This window comes from Moschus berezovskii, chromosome 11 (genome assembly GCF_049115385.1).
Source record: "Moschus berezovskii isolate FMDL1 chromosome 11, NW_MosBer_1.0, whole genome shotgun sequence".
Lineage (NCBI taxonomy): Eukaryota > Metazoa > Chordata > Mammalia > Artiodactyla > Moschidae > Moschus > Moschus berezovskii.
The window spans coordinates 106,007,990-106,027,952 of record NC_142470.1 but is presented as its reverse complement, the minus strand read 5'-3'; the positions used below and the strand labels follow the sequence as shown (position 1 = coordinate 106,027,952).

The following is a 19,963-nucleotide window of genomic DNA, read 5'->3' as shown; positions in this document are numbered from 1 at the left end:
CTCCAGGGAAGTCCCACCTGGCCATCGTGCAGAAGGTGAACAACGAGGGCGAAGGTGACCCCTTCTACGAGGTGCTGGGCCTGGTCACCCTGGAGGACGTCATCGAGGAGATCATTAAGTCCGAGATCCTGGATGAGTCTGAAGACTACCGTGAGTCCGGGCTCCTGTGTGTTTCCAGCTCAGCTGGTCTCGAGCTTATGGAGACATGTGTATATCAGAGGCTGGAGGTCCCCATGTTGTTCAAAGTGGGGCTGGATCTCGGGGCAGAGCTGTCACGTCCCCAGGCCCATGTCCTTACCCTTCGGGGGCTGGGATTGCCTCTCACAGGAGGGGGCTCACCTGTGGCTGGACCGTCCCTTGGTGGCTTTGCAGTCTCGGCACTGGACTAGGCTCTGGCCTGAATGGGCGCTGCGCAGTCTTCCTCTTCCTTGGCCTCTTGTCCTGCTGTACATTGTAGAAGTTCTCAGACAACCCCCTGCTTTACTGCCTAGAGGTTCCTGCCAACCGGACGATCTTGGGGCCTGTGACTGTGTCTTCAGAGCGCCTGCCTCTCAGGTGGCTGCAGCCTGCAGGGTGAACACAGCCCACACTTGGTGGGAGCTCACAGGGTCCCCAGAAACTAGCTGCCCACCCCCGTGAGTTTGCACATGAATCTCTTTGCCCGTGTGCCTGTTCCCCAAATGGGACATCTTGGTTTGGCTCCTCAGATAGCCATAGGCACAGATGGGGTCTGCAGATCAGCGGCTGTTTGGCACGAGTGATGCTCCCACTCACGCTCTGGAGGGGGGCTGCTGTTTTATGTAAGCTTTTTGCTGTTACATCTGCATTATCTACTCCCAACTCCAGGGAGGGGAGCAGGCCTTTCTGTTACTTCTCAGGCTGTCCCTGGAACGCAGGCCACTAACCCTCTGACGCGGGTACTGGATCATTGCCTGGTGGGGGTGGCAAGGCAGGTTCTGGCAAAGCAGCAGTGCCCAGGACAGGGCCTGGGGTCCTGACACCGTTCCCCCAGGAGCCCCAAGGCTTTGGAGGCGGGAGCGGCAGCAAACCCCTCGGTCCGATTGTGTTGGGGAGGGCTCCTGGCACCTCAGCAGGCCCTCTTCACCCCACCCCAGGAGACACCATAGTGAAGAAGAAGCCTGCGTCTCTGAACGCCCCTCTCAGACAGAAAGAGGAGTTCTCCTTGTTCAAGGTGTCTGACGACGACTGTAAAGTGAAAATCTCACCTCAGCTGCTCTTGGCCACCCAGCGCTTCCTGTCCCGAGGTGAGAGCCGGGGTGGGCCTCGCCCCTGCTCTCTGGCTCGCCCCGCCGCCCCGGCCACTGCTGGCGCTCCTCTCTTCCGTCCTGTCAGCATCTCGGTTCACTGGAGGGTGGCTGTCCTCTGCCAGACGACCGAGAGCTGCGTCCGGTGGGTGTTGGGGAGGCCCGGGGAGCCAAGATGGGCTTCGGTATGCTGACACGGGCTGTGCTGGGCCCAGAGGACGGTGTCCCATCCCTTTCTCCCGCTGTGGGGCAGAGGTGGACGTCTTCAGCCCGCTGCGGGTCTCTGAGAAGGTCCTCCTGCACTTGCTGAAGCATCCCAGCGTCAACCAGGAAGTCTGGTTTGACGAGAGCAACCGCCTGGCCGCCCACCACTACCTGTACCAGCGCAGCCGGCCGGTGGACTACTTCATCCTCATCCTGCAGGTATTGCCAGCCGGCCTGCAGCCCACTGCTTGCCAGGATGTGGGGAGGGTGTAGGAGGAGGAGCACCCGGGTGCACGCCCCCTGAATAGGCGGGCCCGTGCTCTGTCCTCCTGCTCTTTACTGGCAGGAAAGGTGACCTGTCCATCCCTCTCCCTGTCCTCTTTTCCTTCCTGTCTCCCCACTCCTACCAGGGCAGGGTAGAGGTGGAGATTGGTAAGGAGGGCTTGAAGTTCGAGAATGGGGCCTTCACCTACTACGGGGTTTCCGCCCTGACAGCACCATCCTCGGGTAAGCTGGACTCTCCTCTTGGAGCTGGAGGCAGGGGTGGGTGGGCACTGCGGGGGCTCCCCAGACCCCTCTTGGAGGGCAGTCTGCCTGGGGACCTGCTGGTCCTTATCGTCTCCTAGCTGTGTGGAGGGAAGGGCAAGGTTTCTTCAGGCCTCCTCTTTGTTGTTCTTCCCGCCCCTGCCAGACCTGTCCCAGGAGGAGCGCATTTGCCCTCCTGTCCAGAGTCCCGGGCTGCATTCCCTCGCTGGGGTGATCAGTGGGGTGGATCTCAGAGGCTGGGCGGGGCTGGCCCATTCCCCACTGACAGCTGATATCACTGTCCTTTCTGCAGTTCACCAGTCCCCCGTATCCTCACTCCAGTCCATCCGCTACGACCCACTGCCTGAGCCCACTGACGGCACCCGCTTGTCTGCGTACTGTCCCGACTACACCGTGAGGGCCCTCTCGGACCTACAGTTCATCAAGGTGACCATCTGGGTTGCTCCTTAGTGCTCGCTTTTAACCAGCTTTGTGTCCCCAAGGGCTAGAGCGGCTGGTCACATGTTTATTAGATTAGCTTTTGATTGAGTCTCAGAGCAAAGCCTTGTACTTGCTCCGAAGGACAGATTGCCTGGCTGCTTTGTCTGCTGGCAGCCTAGGCACCCGGTGTCCTTGGAGATCTTAACAGCCCTTACTATGGCCCTGGGTACTTGCTTTCCCCTGTCCTGCAGGGTGTGGCCCCACCCCTAGTTTGAGCGCTGGAGGGCAGGGGCGGGTGGCGTGGGGCCTCGTCTCACCCCGCCTGCCCGCCCGCCCGCCCACACAGTTGCAATGCTTCCGCACCCCAGGTCACTCGGTTGCAGTACCTCAATGCACTCCTGGCCACCCGCGCGCAGGCGCTGCCACAGTCCCCAGAGAACACAGAGCTTCTGGCCATCCCTGGCAGCCAGACCAGGCTCCTCGGTAACAAGGCGGCCACCTCCCCAGGTAAGCCCAGGTCCCGCAATGTTGACCCCAGGGTGAGCCTGCCCTCTGCCCTCCCGGCTGCACACACACGGCCCTGTTCTCTGCCTCGCCCTGCTCTCTCTGTTCTTTCTCCTTTCATCTCCCCATCCTTTTCTCCCATCCAAGTACTAACCAGGCCCGACCCTGCTTAGCTTCCGAGATCAGACGAGATCGGGAGCGTTCAGGGTGGTATGGCCGTAGACTCCCCATCCTTTTCTGTCTCCCTCCTTGTGTTTTTAATAATTTGGACAATACTGAGCTACAACCCAGCTGGCGTTTTGAGTAGAGCACATAGGTCAGCGTTTCTTCTCAAGGGCCTGTGGGGGGAGTGGTTTATTTAGGGAATACAATTTACCCTTGAATAACATGGGTAAGGGGCACCAGTTCCCTGTGCAGTAGAAAAATCTGTGCATATCATATGGTTGGTCCTCTGTATCCGCAATTCCACATCCACAGATTCAGTCAGCTATGGCCTGTGCAGTGCTGTAGTATTTACTATCGGAAAGAAACCCACATGTAAGTGGACCCACACGGTTCAAACCTGAGTTGTTTAAGGGTTAGCTGTAGTTGCTAAATGGGAGTAAGGGTGGATTTAGACACACTGTTGGTCATTTAGGGAAGATCCCCTGGAGGAGGGCCTGGCAACCCACTCTAGTTTTCTTGCCTGGAGAATCCCCATGGAAAGAGGAGCGTGGTGGGCTACAGTCCATGGGGTCGCAAAGAGTCGGACATGACTGAATGACTAAGCACAGCACAGCACCTGGAAAATGAAGATTTAGGTCCAGTGGGCCTGACTCAGAGGTTGGGTGGCGGGTGGACCCCATCCCAGAACCAAAAGGGGCACCTGCTGAGGCGTTTGTTCAGGGTACCCCTCCCGTGGGACTCCCCTGGGAGCAGGAGAAAGCGGACTCTGCAGGGGGAGAGGGGAAACCCCACCCTAACTGTGTAAGGAGGGAAAACAAAAACGAGTCTGTAAACTAGGGGCTTTGGTGGGAGCGGTAGGACAGGTCAGAGAGCTTTCCTGCCTTCCTTGTTCAGGAAGCTCCTGGGTGGGGGTCTGAGGGCCTGCAGGGTTTGGTGGGGCTTTGGAGAGGCCAAAGGGGGCCTGCAGGGGTCTGACTCCCCTTGCCCCATCCCCCACCGCATCCCACCCTGCAGTGGGGACACCGAGATCTTCCTGAAGGCTGCCTGTGCCTTGCACTGTGTTGAGAGCCCGCTTTGTCCTGACTCAGCTAAGATAACTTCCCTGAAGCTCTGAGAAGTGGTAGTTGTTACGCCCATTTTCCAAATGAGAGTTGGAGGCCAGGAGAGACAGGCACTCTGGCTTAGAACCTGGGCGCACCCTTGGCCTGTGGGTTGTGGTGCCACACAGAAAATGGGTCTGGTTATTGGAGCCTCAGTTGAGAAGAAAACATGTTTCAGTAACGGACAGGTGCTTCCTGAGATGTGAGGGGCAGAGCCCACCCCGGGCCTTGCGGTGGCTCCATTCCATGAGTCTGGTGCTGGTGAAGGACTCCCGGGTTATGCTGGGTCCTGGAGCTGGGCACAGTCTCGGCCCTTTCTGAATGAACAGATCCTTCATTCCCTTCAGCCCGCTCCCGTGTTTACCCACCGTGACCTTCTTTTATTTTGTGAGACACCCCTTGCACAGAAATTCACACCATCTCTTTAGACTCGGGTCTCAAAACCCAGGGCGATTTTGTTTTTCAGAATGTGAGCCTTTTGGTTTGTTTTCTCCTGTGTGAGCCTTTTCTGGCTCCATCCACTACTCAGACTGCACAGGTTGTAGTTAAGGTACAAACCTAAGAACCCTGGTTTTCCTGTCATCTTTTACCATATACCCAGAGTTTTTTTAAAAAATCTTTTTGTGGTTTCAGCCACTTGTTGGACAGTCCACTGGGGGAATGGTTCATAGTGGCCTGTGGGTCTTTTCTTCTTTGTAATGGATTACTAGCCCCTGTTCTATAGTCACAATGTTAATTCTTTCCTAAATGCAGCCCAGTGTTGGCCCTGGGCAGCCCTCAGGGTCTTGCATTTCATCTCTCTTAACCTCGTGCTTTGTGGCTGAGGGAGCTCAGTGGACATGTCCCAGTGCCCTGGTGAAACAGTGCAGGTGAGAACTGCCTTCAGAGTGACTCCGGCTCTAGGTTCCCCAGCAGAGAATTACTTTTATTGAAATGCTTGGAAAGCACCATAATTTGCAGCTGCACACAGCTGGGTCGGCAAATGGCCTAAGGGCCAAGTCTTGACTTGCCCATTCTCATAGAGTTTTATTGGAAGTGCCCTTCTGCTGATGGCTTGCATGCGGCTGCCTTTGAGCTATGACAGTGGAGTTGAGTCGTTGTCACCAAGACCCACAAATCTAGAAATGCTCTTCGACACCGCTTTCTGAGCCCTGGTCTGCTGTTTGAAATTTGGAAGCTCTCCATGTCCATCGTTCGCTGAGTGGGGTTACCAGGGAGAGTCCGTGCTCAGTGCCGAGCCTCCCAGGCCCCTCTGGCTTCGTGGCCTTGTCTCAGCAGCACTGCCGAGCGGGGGGCCCTGCGGGTACAGCTTCATAGCTCGTATCCTCTCTCTCTCCCCTCCTCCCCGCCTCTTCCTCTGCTCTCTCTCTAGCCTTCCCGATAGACCTTTCCCTCTTTGGCACATTTGGAAACTGCAGTTGATAATTGACTGTGGACTAGTGAGCATTTTTTGTTTAAGACAACACCCCAGGTAAATCTCTCTCCTTTTACTTTACCTCCTCTTTGCTTCCCTTCCCCAGCCTGTTAGCTGCTGGGGGCCCTGCAGACCTCTCTCCCCAGAAGGGAGGCCTTCCTCCGTGGGGTGAGTGGGCACTTCTTGTCCCTGTTAGCTGCTGGGGGCCCTGCAGACCTCTCTCCCCAGAAGGGAGGCCTTCCTCTGTGGGGTGAGTGGGCACTTCTTGTCCCTGTTAGCTGCTGGGGGCCTGCAGACCTCTCTCCCCAGAAGGGGGGCCCTCCTCCGTGGGGTGAGTGGGCACTTCTTGTCCCTGTTAGCTGCTGGGGGCCTGCAGACCTCTCTCCCCAGAAGGGGGGCCCTCCTCCGTGGGGTGAGTGGGCACTTCTTGTCCCTGTTAGCTGCTGGGGGCCTGCAGACCTCTCTCCCCAGAAGGGAGGCCTTCCTCCGTGGGGTGAGTGGGCACTTCTTGTCCCTGTTAGCTGCTGGGGGCCCTGCAGACCCCTCTCCCCAGAAGGGGGGCCCTCCTCCGTGGGGGTGAGTGGGCACTTCTTGTCCCTGTTAGCTGCTGGGGGCCTGCAGACCTCTCTCCCCAGAAGGGAGGCCCTCCTCCGTGGGGTGAGTGGGCACTTCTTGTCCCTGTTAGCTGCTGGGGGCCTGCAGACCCCTCTCCCCAGAAGGGAGGCCTTCCTCCGTGGGGTGAGTGGGCACTTCTTGTCCCTGTTAGCTGCTGGGGGCCCTGCAGACCCCTCTCCCCAGAAGGGGGGCCCTCCTCCGTGGGGGTGAGTGGGCACTTCTTGTCCCTGTTAGCTGCTGGGGGCCTGCAGACCTCTCTCCCCAGAAGGGAGGCCCTCCTCCGTGGGGTGAGTGGGCACTTCTTGTCCCTGTTAGCTGCTGGGGGCCTGCAGACCCCTCTCCCCAGAAGGGAGGCCTTCCTCCATGGGGTGAGTGGGCACTTCTTGTCCCTTGTTGCTACTTCTCAGGTCAGGTCATTTTTCTAGAAGGCAGGAGGCCTGGCAGTGACCGTTCCCTTCTGGTGCCAGGTGCGCTGTCCAGGGCAGGTGTCTCCCGCCTGGCCCTGTGGCCTTGGCCTCCCGTGGGAAGCAGCCCTGCCTCCCCGGCCTCTCGGGATGGCCTCCATCCAAACAGTGGTTTTCTCTCGAGAGGCTGACCATTTTCCTAACTAAATCCTCCCAGCTCTGCCTCAGTGCCTCTGGAAGAGGCCTCAGGCTCCCCTTCCTCACCCGCCCGCTCCCTTCCTAAAGAGGATTTACACCTGATTTCATAGGACCCACTCCCTTGACTGATGCTCTAACGCTGACCCTCCTCTCCTCTCTAGGATCCAACCACAGCAGACCTGGCCTCCCAGCAGAGGAGAGCCCCGGCCGGAACCCAGGAGTTTAGCCGCTTGTCAAGCAGCCCGAGGTTGGGGAACAGACAAGCACGTGGGGAACTGGAGCACGCCGGAAAGCAGCTTCCTGCCAGCCCATCCCATCCCCTGCAGGCCACGTTTTAGATGGCCTTGTACATGCAGTCCTGGCTGTCCTCCGAACCAGACATCAGTGCCAGGAGCCTTCAGCAGGTTCTGTCCCCCCACCCCTAGAACACGGGGGTCAGTGGGGGCCAGCCCTCCAGGTCTGCTTCCGAATGGAATGAAAGGAACAGCGTCATCTCCAGTCCCCAGGGCCAGCCTCCCTGTGACACTGTATTTATACCTCTTTTGGCCAAGCCACGATGTGAGTGCGGTGACTGCCTTCATGTGGCTGTGACCTGTACTCTCTCTGCTTTATTTGCCAACCTTCTGCTGCTGGCAGCACTTCTTGAGCAAACCAGGAGCACCATTGTGGGCTGGGGGTTCACATCCATGGTCTTAGCCACAGCAACCTTGTTGGCTTCCCTATGACACCATGCTTCCGAGCACGCACCTGGCCTGTCCCACGTGCCAAACCTGGAAGCAGCTGTGTCCCTCTAGGCCCGCTGCCTCCCATGGAGGTGGCTCTTCTTGCCCTTTCCCAGGCACGGAGCGAGCAACTGGCCCCTGCGGGGTTCAGGAGCCCCTTCTTCCTGCTGCTCCTCTGCCTGCCTGGCTCAGTGGCCACTAACAGTATTGTCGTTTTCCATGTGTTAAGAAGAGGTCACAGGTGGGGGGAGGGGATTGCTGTGATGCACCCGATCCGTTGTCGTTGGATCCCAGAATGGGTCGCCGGAGGCCCCCGGGGTGCTATTTGGGCTGGAAAGCGCATGGAGAGCAGCAAGGGAGGCAGGGCTGGGTGTGGACCAGGTAGATCCCCGTCACCTTTCTTTGGGAAAAAGGTGAAATCAAAAGTTTTTCAGAGCTCTGAAACATTTTAAGCTCTTGGCTTTATTCCCGTTCCAGCTCTCCGGGGCTTTAGAGAAGTGGGAAGAAGGAGGCGTTTGTGTCATCTTCCGGTTACCTACATCCACCTTCCATGGTGCTTTAGCTGCGCAGAAACTGGGGCATCATGGGGACGCCGGGGAGGGAGGCAGGAGGATTTCTGGAACCTTTCTCAGTGGCATTTGGGTCCTAATCCAGGATCGGTGGGAGTGAAGCCCAAAAAACATTGGCATGCTCACTTAGAAACTCTTCTCAAGGAATTCTCTCCCAAGAGCAAACCCAGGTGGGAAATAGATACTTGAAAATTTTTTCTCTCTGCAGAAGAGTGTTTGTTAACCTTGGCTGCACGTTGGAATCACACGGCAAGTTAAATATACTGCCCCCTGGGCCGCTGCCCCCAACCACCCACCCAGGGATTCTTGATTTACTCAGTCCAGCCATCAGGATTTTATTCTGTAAAATTATTTTATATTCACAGATCACGCCTGCTTCCCTGAATGTTAACATCTTCTAGAACCTTGGTGCACTTACCAAAATTAAAAAATCAACACTGGTACAAAACTATTAAATTACAGACTTCACTTAGATTTTTATCAGATTTTCCATAATGTCCTTTTCTGTTGCAGGACCCAACCCAGGACACCAAGTTGCATTTAGAGCTATTTAGAGCATTTCTTCCTATTTTCTCCGTAACTTTTTACTTTGAAATAATGACAGATTCATAGGAAGTTGCAGATAGAAGTCCCACGTGTCCTTCCCTCAGTTTTCCCCCACGATCACACTGTCTTACATAGTTACAGTATGGAGACCAGGAATCTGACTCTGGGGCAACGTGGGCGTGTAGTTCTGTAGCATCTTATCACATGTAGGTGTGTGTAACCACCACTTCAGTGTAGACACAGAACTGTTCCTCACTGGGATCTCCCTCCAACAGACGCCCTTAAAGCCACACCCACCCCCTCTGGCCACTACCCCTAATCCCTGGCAACCACTAATCTGTACATCATCTCTGTAGTTTTGTCATTTCAAGAATGTTGTATAAATGGGATCCTATGGTATGTAAGTGTTGGGACTGGCTGTTTTCACTCAACACATTGTTCTGGAGTCTCCTCCAGGCTGTTGCGCGTGTCAGTCAATTGTTGCTTCGTGATTGCTGTGTGGTATTCCACCACAGACTCACTGTCCTGTCTAAGGACATCTGGGTGGTTTCCAGGTTTTTGGCTATTCCAAATAAAGCTGCTATGAACATTCATCACAGGTTCTTGTGCAAACATTGGTTTTCTTTTCCCTGAGCTAAATGATTAGACATGCAGTTGCCAGGTTTGTACGGTTATTGCATATTTAGGTTTTAAAAGAAACTGCCAAACCTTTTCAGAGCACCTGTACAACTTTACATTCCCACCAGCAATATGTTGAGTTTTTTTCCACGTCCTCCCCAGGACTTGGTGTCAAGTATTTTAGCCCTTCTGGTAAGTGTGTAGTGCTGTCTCATTGTGGATTTTATTTGCATTTCCATAATGTGTATTTTTTTCATGTGCTTATTTCACTTTGTGAAAAGTCTGTTTATGTCTTTTGTCCATTTTCCAATTAGATTGTTTGGTTTTTTTACTGCTGAGTTTTGAGAATTACTAGGCATTATTGGGTTTTTGGTTTGCAAATATTTTCTCCCAGTCTGTAGCTTATTTTTTTTTTATCTTAACGGGATTTTTTATAGAGCAGAAATAAATTTTGATGAATTCCAGTTTACTCATTTTTTATGGATCATGCTTTTGGTGTTATAAAATGGCAGCCCACTCCAGTATTTTTGCCTGGAGAATCCCATTGACAGAGGAGCTTGGTGGGCTATATACAGTCCATGGGATCACAAGAGTCAGACATGATTTAGCGACTAAACCACCTAAGAAATCTTTACCTATTCTTTTTTTATTTAGACTTGATAGTGAAGATTGTTTTTATAAAGTGTTTATAGTTTTTCATTGCATTTAAGTTTTTTTTTTTTTTTAAATTATTTAGTTTTGGCTGTGCTTGGTCTTCTTTGCTGCTCGGGCTTTTCTCTAGTTGCCAAGAACGGGGGCTGCTCTTGGCTGCAGTCTGCAGGCTTACTGCTGTGGCTGCTCTTGTTGTGGAGCAGGCTCTAGAGCACAGGCTCAGTAGTTGTGGTTCCTGGGCTCTAGAGCACAGGCTCAGTAGTTGTGGCTCATGGGCTTAATTGTTCCATGGTATGCGGGGTCCTCCCAGACCAGGGGTCAAGCCCGTGTCTTGTACATTGGCAGGTGGGTTCTTTACCACTGAGCCACCAGGGAAGCCCTTTGTGATCCATTTTGAGTAAAGGGTGGTGTTTTTTTTTGCCTATAGATGTCCATTACCTTCAGTACCATTTGTTGTAAAGCATATCTTTCCTCCAGTGAATAACTTTTGGATCTTCTGGCGTGTTTGTTTTATCTATTTCTGAGTCATCTGTTCTGCTCCACTGACTGATGTGTCTGTCTCTCTGTTGGTACCACCCTGTCTTGATGATTGAGTGATTTCAGTTGTGTCCAACTCTGCAGTCCCATGGACTGTAGCCCGCCTGGCTCTTCTGTCCATGGGATTCTCCAGGCAAGAACACTGGAGTATGTTGCCATGCCCTCCACCAGGGAATCTTCCTGACCCAGGGATCAAGCCCGCATTTCTTAACTGTTGTCTCCAGCATTGGCAGGCAGGTTCTTTACCACTAGCGCCACCTAGGAGCTATTTAGTAGTTCCCTGAAATCAGTAGACTGATTTCTCTCATTTTGTTCTTCTCCAGAGTTGTATGTTTTAAATTTTAAAATAACTTGTCTAATCTACAAAGAAAAAACTTTGCTGGGATTTTGTCAGGAACTGGTTAAACCTGTGTATCAATTTAGGTGGCACTGACATCTTTATTTGGTTACATCTTTCAATCCGTGTGTATATCTCCATCTATTTAAATTTGATTTCATTCATCAGCACTGTGTAGTTTTCAGCCTACAGGTCCTTACATGTTTTGTATGATTTACACCTAAGTGGGTTTCCTTTTTAGCAAATTATAAGTAGTACTGTGTGTTTTAGTATTCAGAATCATCACTAGTATATAGAAAAAGGTTTTTGTATCCTGAGATCATTCCAGGTGCTGTTTGCCGTTTTTTTAAAAAATAAGATTCCTTAGGATCACCTTCATAGACAGGCATGTCAACTGTATGAAAATGCTTATTCCTGGACCCCTTGGGATTCTGATTTACTCAGGCTGGACATCAAGGTTTTGTGTTCTTTTAACCTTTTGGCCATATGGCATGCCGGATCTTAGTTCCCTGACTAGTGATTGAACCCTTGCCCCCTGCAGTGGAAGCACTGGACCACCAGAGAATTTTCAGAATTCCCTGAACATCAGGATTTTTTAAAATTTATTGTTTTGACTGTGCTGAATCTTCGTTGCTGCGCTTGTTTCCCTCTAGCTGTGAGTGGGCGCCATTCTCAGTTGTGGCTTCTCTTGGTGCTGAGCGCAGGCTCTAGGCGTGTGGGCTTCAATAGTTGCTCCCAGGCTCTAGAGCACAGGCTCAGCAGTTGTGGCTCACAGGCTTAGTTTGCGCTGCATGTGGGATCTTCCTGGACCAGGGATTGAACCCATGTTGCCTGTGTTGGCAGGTGGATTCTTAACTACTGAGCCACCAGGGAAATCCCATATGAGGATTTTTGAAATCTTCCCTCCTCATTCTAACAGGCAGCCTAGCTGAGAAGCACTGCCCTGCCTGCCTGCTCTGCTTTCAGGGGCCGGTCTTGCTCTCAGGCCAGCATGGTGATCAGGCCTGGCTGGGCCTTGCTGCTGAGGAAGACGAACCCAGGGCCAGTGGAACTGGCCCTTCTGGCCCAGAACAGACAACCAGGCCATGATGGATAATCAACCAGTTTTAATGAACAAAAAATAGTGATGCGTATAAAAAGGTATTTCTGTCTTGTCACTTAAGTGTCCCCATTTTCTAGATGGGAAGTTGTCTTCTCCGTGGACTTGACCGCCTGTTTGCCCATGGCCCCCATGTCTGGGTGAATAGGGGGCTCTGTCATGACAGGGCAGGAGCTGCCCGTGTGAGGGGGTGTGCGGCCGTCCTTCGGAGCTCTTGCCAGCTTTTTCACAGGGTAGAAATTGCCTTGTCCTTGGCCTGAGAAGGGCGGCCACTGAGACTAAAAATAACTGCTGCAGAGTGGCTGTCAGCCCAGGTTCCTCACGTGAGGGAGGCTGACCCGTCTGGGAGCCCATCCCTCTGCCTGTGGTTCTCCATTTGGGGCAAAATTGTTCTCAAAGGTTTGCTTTCTGGCATTAAAGGACCCAGCCCCGCCAGCGGTATAGGCACAAGTCTGTACGTGTGCAGCGTGACCTGGGAAGGATGGTGAGAGGAAGCTTTAGGGGGTGTGTGGAGGCTGGGCCTTAGGCCTCCTCGTCGGGAGAGAGGGGAAAGGAGCAGGTGAGCTCAGAGCCCTCCGCGTCCTGCCCTGAAGGTGGGTGACACAGCGTGGCTACAGGCGCCAGGCCATGGCGCCGCTCTCGTGCCAGGGGGGCATCTGCACCCAGGGCAGAGTAGGGTTACGGGCCACCGCCCCAGAAGCTGAGTGGGCCACAAGCAACCCCCAGCACCCGGGTGCTTCCTCTGCAGGGAGCTGCCAGCTGGCGGACGAGTGTGGCAGGCGTGCCTAACTTGAGGGCACAAGGCTTCCCTGGGGTAAACGTTAGCTCCAGCTCATCAGCCCTGGGGCTGCTGAGGCAACCGGGCTGGGGCTGGCCTTCTGTGCTGGGGGGCTCAAACCCGCTGAGCAGCCCCCTCCAGACAGCAGACCCAGCTCAGAGCCTCAAGGCTGAAGTGTCTGGAGCCACTTCGGACGCTATCAGGGTTGCTGCTGATAGGAACTGAGGCCCCTGGAGAAACCTGTGCCCAAGGGCACCTGTGTGGCCCGGATAGCGCTGGCCATGTGACATGTCACCCCTGACGGCAGGCGGGCCCTCGTGGAGGGCTGAGCCTGGTTGTCTCCTGGCCACAGGCCCGGTGGACTCGAGCAGTATCCTGCACTGGTCCCGGAAGCCTGAGGCTCGCTCCCTTCCCGTTCCATCCTGGCGCCGACCCCCTGCTGCCCCTCGACTGGACCCAGTTTCCTGCCCTGCATACCCGGGTCCTCTGCCTCAGCTCTCAGCTCGCGCCCTGCTGGGCACAGCTGAGCCCCAGGACTGGAGGCAGGAAGACTTTCCAACTGTCCCCTTCTCGGAGCGGCCCCGTCTGACGGCTGCCTTGAGACAAGGAGTCAGGCCGGGGTCGGGGCGGTGTACCAAGGAAGGACCACGGGGAGGGCGGGAGGTGATGGGGCTGGAGTGAGGCTGTGAGCGGTCCCGCAGGCCGTCAGCACCGGGTCCGGGTATGCCTGACGTGGGCCTGCAGTGCTTCCTGAACGCCCCTCTGCCAGTCCCGGGCCAGCTGCACTGGGGTCACTGAAGCCTGGAAGGAGGGCGCTGGCTCAGTGCCCACTCGTCCCTGAGCCGCCCGCCCGCCCGCCCGCCCGCACTCACCGCGTTGCGCACGCCCAGCCCGGCCCCGTAGAGCAGCAGCAGCTTCATGGCTCTGTAGCGCCCATGTCGTACTGCCTCGTGCAGAGCCGTGTCGCCTTCCTGTCGACAGGGACGGGGTGTCCTCCTCAGCCCCGCTCCCCGGGATGGGCAGGCAGGTCAGCAGGCACCATGCATGGCTGAGCTTGGGTTCCCTCAGTCCCCAGCCCTGGGGGTGAGCCGCCCCAGCCTCTGGTGACCAGAAGCCGACCTTGTCCTGCGCGTCGATGCGGGCCCCGCAGGCGATGAGGTGCTCCAGGCAGTCGCAGTGTCCCGTGCGCACGGCCACGTGCAGGGGTGTGCTCCAGATCTGAGGGAGCAGCGAGGGGCGGCGGTGTCATCGCAGGCTGGCACGGCTGCGTCCCGACCCCCAAAGAGCATCGGGCTTCCCCCCAGCCTGTGCCCTCACCTTGTCTCGGGCGTTGACCTGGGCGCCCCGGTTAAGCAGCTGTTTGAGAATGTCCAGGTGCCCTCTGCGGCAGGCCCAGAACACTGGGGTCCTGTCCAGCTGCAAACAGAAGCACCCAACTCACCCTGATGTTTGGGGAAGCCAGTGGGAGGTTCGCCATGGGGGTGGCCCTTCCCTGGGTCTCACCAAGTCCCGAGCGTCCACAGCAGCACCCGCCTCCAGCAGCTTGTTCACAAGCTCACAGTGACCCTTCAGACAGGCCCAGTGCAAGGCCGTGCGGTGCAGCTGGGGAGAGAGTGGGAGGTCAGGTGCAGGAAGCTTGGCCACCCTTGGCGGTCCCACCCCAGGACCTTGCTCCCAATCCCACTCCCTACCCACTCAGGAGGCACCATGGGACTTGTGTCCCATGAAACAAAAGCCCTGTGGTTTCCGAGGCATCCACCATGCCTGCACCACCCTCGCTACCTTGTCATGGGCATTGGGGTCCCCTCCGTCTGCCAGGTACTTGTCAATCAGGGCCTCCTGGTTCTCAGCAGCTGCCTTCAGGAATACCTCCAGGTCCACGGGTTCCAGCTGGGCCTGTGGCTGCGGCTGAGTAAAATCAAAGTGTCAGTTGCTCAGTTATGTCTGACTCTTTGTGACCTCATGGACTACAGCCGCCAGGCTCCTCTGTCCATGGGATTTCTCCAGGCAAGAATACTGGAGTGGGTTGTAATTTCCTACTCCAGGGGATCTTCCTGACCCAGGGATCGAACCCTGGTCTCCTCCATCTGAGCCACCATGAAAGTCAGATAAATTCAAGGACAAGGCCCACTCACTCGAGAGGCTGCTGGAAAGCATGGCCTCACCAGTCTAACCAGAGAGCCAGCTGAGGACCAGCGCACTATCAGCTTATACAAACAACAGATTAAAAAAACCTGCCCCCAGGGACTTCTCTGGTGGTCCAAAGGTTGAGAATCTCCCATGCAATGCAGGGGGCATGGGTTCCATCCCTGATTAGGGAACTAAGATCCCATATGCCACAGAGCAACTACACCCACACATCAAAACTACAGAGCTTGGGCGCTTCGAAGTCCGAAAGCCACAACTAGAGTCCATGCGCTGCAACCAAAGATCCAAAATGATGCAATTAAGACCCCACACAGCCAATTACATAAATACAAACTTAAAAAAAAAAAATCGTGCTCCCAGCAGACAGACTGAACAGGTATGGGGTGGGGTTATGGATTGAGCTGTGTCCCCTCCAAGCTCATATGTTAAGGTCCTAACCCCAGCACTCTGAGCGTGACCTTACTTGGAAATGGGGTCACCGTAGCTGTAATTGTTTAAGATGAGGTCATCCTGGAGTAGATGGGCCCTGTTCCAATATGACAAGTCCTTACTGAAAGGGGACATTTGGATACAGGCATGTACACGTGGAAGGCCTCGTGGACTGTGTGAGAGCTGAGAGCAGAGTCTGGGGCAAGGCATCCACAAACTAAGGAAATGACAGCAGATTACCACCAACCCCTAAGCTGGGGAGAGGCATGGACAGATCCACCCCCAGAGCCTCGGGATGAACCAGCCCCTGATCGCGGACTGCCAGCCTCTGAGCAGACTGTACTAACACAGCTGCTGTCTAAGCCTCCAGCTTGTACTTTGTTCTGCCAGCAGCCAAGGCAGACTGACAGCGGGGGCAAAGGGGTCTCCAGGTGCGGGCTGGGCAGCCCCTCCCCAGGCCTCTCATGGGAACGGGGGGCTCCGGCTCATGAACTCCAGCCCAGGGGTGGTGGCGCCCTTGCTCACCTTGACCTCAGGCTGGGGTGCCTTGGGGGGGACCCTGCGTTTCAGTCGCTTTTCTTTCCGTCTTTGAACCAACTTTTCCAAATCAGCCAGGTTCTCCAAGTTAGTTCTGGAACTGTTAAATCTTTCAAGCTGTGGCAGAAACAGGACCATGCCAACCGTCAGCTGCTGGAGCCCTAGGGCATTTCTTGGTTGGTCTCACCCTCGTCTTTAGGCAGCAGGAGTGCCCGCCCAGGCTATCAGCCCCTGAGCCCCGCTGCTCAGCCTGCCCGCACCCAGCGCCCCGGGGCGCTGCCCCAGCCACTCACTCGCCGCCTCTTCTCCTCGTCCAGTTTCTGCCTCTCCCGGGCCTCGGCTTCCTGGGGCCCCAGCCTCCAGCTGCGAAGCCCCCCTCCAGGATCAGGAACTCCATGCCCACATTCCAATTTCGTCCTTTCAACTCTCTCTCCACTTACCTGTAGGAACAGATGAGAACAAAGACTCAGGAAAATCAGGAGGAGCTCTAAGGCAATGGCTGCCCACTCCAGTTTTCTTGCCTGAAGAATCCCCTGCACAGGGGAGCCTGGCGGGCTGCAGCCCATGGGGTCGCAAGAGTCAGATACGACGAGTGACTAAACTTAGAAGACACAATTGTGCTGGACGGGAGGTCCTGCCAGGAGCTGGCATACCCAGATCAGTGAGCCGATCGGGATCTGTGCAGGGTGCCGTGGCGGTCCACCCGCTCCTTGTTGGCTCGCACCACCTACAGCATCGTCTGAGACCCAGGAGGGCAGCTGGCTGCTGCCCACTCTGTCCTGTCAGCAGAACCCAGCAGCGGGCGCCTGACGCCGCATCTATTTATACTGCTGGGCCGCATCCAGGTGAGCTCAGGGCCTCCCTTGTGGGTGGTTGTCCTTACATTCCTACCAGATCACGCCACACTGCCACCTGACTCCAGGTCGGGGCAGGGGGTAGGGGGACAGCGGAGATGCCTCCTGGGTAAAATGCCAAATTCCTGCATTCAGATTTTGGCTCTTTGGGAAGCTCTCTTTATAATAACTTGGGGGTAAAGCTAGCTCTTTCCTCTCGGTCCTGAAGATGAAATGAGTTACTGGGGCTGCGCTTAGGGTAGAGCCCATTGTACAGCCCTCCCCTGGCCCCCGCCCCCAGGATTCAGGAGCTGGCAGCACCCAGGAAGAAGCAAGTTAAGGGGAGAGAAGAGGCTGGAATGATAGGATGGCAGAATGTATGGCTTCCAGCCACCCACGATTCTATTCCATTCCCTTCTAAAGTGAACCTAGGCAATCAAACAATTCCTGGGTCCTGCAACCCGCCTCCCAGCATAGGCTGAACTGGCTGGCAGTGGGGCCTGTGGGGCAAAGTGACACCTGCGGCCTCCATGCCCAGCGTCCCGCAACGGACAGCCTGAAGTGTCACTGGTGTCCCTGCTTCTCTCACTGCCCAGGGAACTCGAGCACCTTCTGCCCTTCCCCAGCCAACGCGGTCAGACCCTCCAGACCACTTCCCCAGCAACGACCAGCAGCACAACTGAGCTCACCCAGCACCTGGGCCACACTCGTGTCTCCCGGGGTAACGTGCCGCTTCCCACCCCACTCCTGCCACAGTCAAGGGCAGAACCCACTGAACGCAAGGAGTTCTTCCCGCCCCACTCCTGCCACCAGTCAAGGGCAGAACCCACTGAACTCAAGGAGTTCTTCCCGCCCCACTCCTGCCACCAGTCAAGGGCAGAACCCACTGAACGCAAGGAGTTCTTCCCGCCCCACTCCTGCCACCAGTCAAGGGCAGAACCCACTGAACACAAGGAGTTCTTCCCGCCCCACTCCTGCCACCAGTCAAGGGCAGAACCCACTGAACGCAAGGAATCTCTTGTTGACCGTTGCCTGGCCCCTTCCTCACTGTCTCCTCCCTCTCTCTTTCCCTAGGCTCTCACGTGAGACCTGGGCAGACAGACCAGGACGGAACCTCACGTTTCTACTCCTCAAACCTCCTCAGGCCACACGAAGCAGCTGCCCGACCCCCTTATTCTGCTGAGACAGTCCCGGGGCGCCCAGGCCACCTCCCGGCCCCAAGTCCTCACCAACTGCCGGATGCTGATGAAATTCATGGTCCCCCGCTCTCAGGCCCCCAGTGAGAGGAGCCCAGCAGCTCAGCCCTTTTATAGAGCCAGCGGGGGGCGGGGGGAGGGCAAGGCAGAGGCCTGGGCCCGGGCCAGATAACTCTGTGGCTCTGTAACCCTCACCAAAATACTGCCTTGGGCACTTAGCCCGCCGCAGGCAGGAGAAGGAGCTGTTCTGAGCTGAGTCAGCTGCATCCTCAGACACCCCCATCCTGCACCTACTCAGAGGTGCTTCAACCAATCAGCACACATCCTGGACACGGGGCCACCAGCTCAGGTTCAAGGGGAAATAGCTCCCATTCTCCCAAGTGTGGGCTTCTCAGGCAGCGCTAGTGGTAAAAAAAAATCTGTCTGCCAATGCAGAAGATGCTGGTTTGAACCCTGGGTTGGGAAGATCCCTTGGAGGAGGGCATGGCAACCTACTCCAGTTTTCTTGCCTGGAGAATCCCAAGGACAGAGGAGCCTAGCGGGCTCCAGCCCATGGGGTCGCAAAGAGTCAGACACAGCTGAAGCGACTTAGCATACACGCATGCTCCTAAGTGTAGACACCATGGAGAAAAAGAAGTGTGAGCCTCCGTGTTGCTGTGGAGGGAGACCGTGGGCTGGCTGCGGGAGGTCCTGGGAGATGGCGCGACTACCCCCTGGCAATGCTACTGCTACTGCTAAGTCACTTCAGTCGTGTCCGACTCTGTGTGACCCCATAGACGGAAGCCCACCAGGCTCCCCCGTCCCTGGGATTCTCCAGGCAAGAACACTGGAGTGGGTTGCCATTTCCTTCTCCAACCCCCTGGCAATAGGAGGCCAGAATCCCAAAGTGGACCTCTACAGGAGAGGCCGAAGAGACTGACTTCTGCCTCAGAAGCTTTCTGGCTCCTATAGGAAGAAACCAAGTGACTTCCCACCTCTCGGCCAGTTTCCAGGCTGAAACCTGGCTGCTCCCACTGGTTTCCTTCCCCAGGCAACCCCCTGCCCCCTCACCACTGCAATGGTCAAGTTCAACGTACTAAGCTAGGCCACCATCAGGAGCCAAGCGCAGTCTGTCATTGGCACTCACGCCTCTGGAAGAGACTTCCATGGCTCATATGCAGGTCCCCAGCCAGACGCCCTGCCGGGCCTGGGGCACATCCTTCCCCAGGAAGGTGAGGTTAAGATGCGCTCCAAGTCCAAGAACAAACGTTAACCATTAACCCAGTTGCAAAGTGATTCGTCTACAGCTACTGGTCAACCTTCCTGATTCTCCCTAAGATACCAAGCATGCCTTCCACCCAGCTGTGCCTTGAATTTCTGCTTTGACCTTTGAAAGGAAACCTGATAGCTGGTGAGTAAGACTCTGGCCTCGAAGTCACATGAGCAGAGAGATGAGCAGGATGGGTGTGGGGGAGGGAGAGCCAAGGGCCCAACCGCAGTCAGCTTCTGAGCTCCGAGACCTGGGGAGCCCAGGGTTTTTTAGAGAAACTCTTCTGTGCTTATGGTCCAGGGTGTTTTTCTCAAAGGTGATTTTTGGCCTGTGGTCCTGAGGAGAGTGAAGTGAAACCGACAAAAATAAGCAGGATTTGAACTCGGACTCCACTGCCCGCCGACACCACGACTCCTCTCCTCCAACATTCCAGGGCGAGGGCATCGATGCTGCATCTGAAATGCTCAGCGGAAGCCTGCTGGTACTCACATGGAGCTAACTAGCATTAATTTATTGTTGGTATTACTTTATCAAGGAAAAAAATTACCTCTTATAAAATAAGTCCACACATAGCAAATCAAGCTCGGGACCCCCACCTGGGGAAACAGCAGGTGCAGCTTCACACACCTCCTCCTGAGTGTGTGTCAGTGTTCCTACGTGGCTCCACCTACTCTGCTGTGGTCACGACTCCGCACTCTCTCCACGTCGGCACAGGCTGCACGCATGGGCGGGACCCTCCTCTCTGCCGGCTGCTCGGTGGTCTTCCTTGTCCCCACTGGGAGCGCTGGGGTTCACGCTACTGTTTTTTTCCTTTTGTTAACATTTCACCCCGTGCTCCAGCGCGCATCTTTGTAAATGCATCTGTAAATAAACATCTCT

General features: G+C 55.6%; 2 protein-coding genes and 1 long non-coding RNA gene across 8 annotated transcripts in view; 2 read left to right on the top strand and 1 right to left on the bottom strand.

Moving 5' to 3' along the window:
- The window catches only part of CNNM3 (cyclin and CBS domain divalent metal cation transport mediator 3), a 30,132-nt gene extending 20,869 nt beyond the window's left edge, over positions 1-9,263 (top strand). The window contains exons 2-9 of one of the 2 annotated variants that reach the window (XM_055401139.2): positions 7-150; positions 1,116-1,265; positions 1,519-1,688; positions 1,880-1,976; positions 2,308-2,441; positions 2,804-2,942; positions 5,577-5,675; positions 6,997-9,263. In XM_055401139.2, coding sequence (XP_055257114.2) covers positions 7-150; positions 1,116-1,265; positions 1,519-1,688; positions 1,880-1,976; positions 2,308-2,441; positions 2,804-2,942; positions 5,577-5,626 — 884 coding nt within the window. In that variant the 3' untranslated portion in view covers positions 5,627-5,675; positions 6,997-9,263. The remainder of the gene's footprint in view (positions 1-6; positions 151-1,115; positions 1,266-1,518; positions 1,689-1,879; positions 1,977-2,307; positions 2,442-2,803; positions 2,943-5,576; positions 5,676-6,996) is intronic. The other variant, XM_055401138.2, reaches the window with a different exon arrangement.
- Positions 9,264-11,906: 2,643 nt separating this feature from the next.
- Positions 11,907-17,984, bottom strand: ANKRD23 (ankyrin repeat domain 23). 3 transcript variants are annotated; one of them, XM_055401140.2, is made up of 9 exons: positions 17,869-17,984; positions 16,100-16,246; positions 15,795-15,923; positions 14,475-14,600; positions 14,196-14,294; positions 14,010-14,108; positions 13,812-13,910; positions 13,565-13,663; positions 11,907-12,386 (listed from the first exon to the last, which is right to left on the bottom strand). In XM_055401140.2, exons 1-9 carry the CDS (start codon positions 17,893-17,895, stop codon positions 12,234-12,236), a joined length of 978 nt encoding a protein of 325 aa, XP_055257115.1. In that variant the 5' UTR covers positions 17,896-17,984; the 3' UTR covers positions 11,907-12,233. The 3 variants fall into 3 exon arrangements, with proteins under 3 accessions (XP_055257115.1, XP_055257116.2, XP_055257117.2); XM_055401141.2 differs by having other exon boundaries at positions 12,244-13,493; XM_055401142.2 differs by lacking the exon at positions 13,565-13,663 and having other exon boundaries at positions 12,244-13,493.
- Positions 16,379-19,639, top strand: LOC148776252 (uncharacterized). Of its 3 annotated transcripts, XR_016038659.1 has the most exons (4): positions 16,379-16,651; positions 17,236-17,360; positions 17,714-19,225; positions 19,401-19,639. It is a non-coding gene; the product is annotated as an uncharacterized LOC148776252 (long non-coding RNA). The 3 variants fall into 3 exon arrangements; XR_016038658.1 differs by having other exon boundaries at positions 16,379-17,360; XR_016038660.1 differs by lacking the exon at positions 17,236-17,360 and having other exon boundaries at positions 19,401-19,638.
- The last annotated feature ends 324 nt before the right edge of the window (positions 19,640-19,963 follow it).

What these genes read in the sequence shown, in the direction of transcription:
- ANKRD23 (XM_055401140.2), bottom strand. Translation starts at nt 17,895, where the DNA reads ATGAATTTCATCAGCATCCGGCAGTTG. An exon ending in CTGTGGACGCTCGGGACTTG is followed by an intron (nt 14,109 to 14,195) that starts GTGAGACCCAGG and finishes TTCTGTTTGCAG; the next exon opens with CTGGACAGGACCCCAGTGTT. An exon ending in AGGTCAACGCCCGAGACAAG is followed by an intron (nt 13,911 to 14,009) that starts GTGAGGGCACAG and finishes CTGCTCCCTCAG; the next exon opens with ATCTGGAGCACACCCCTGCA.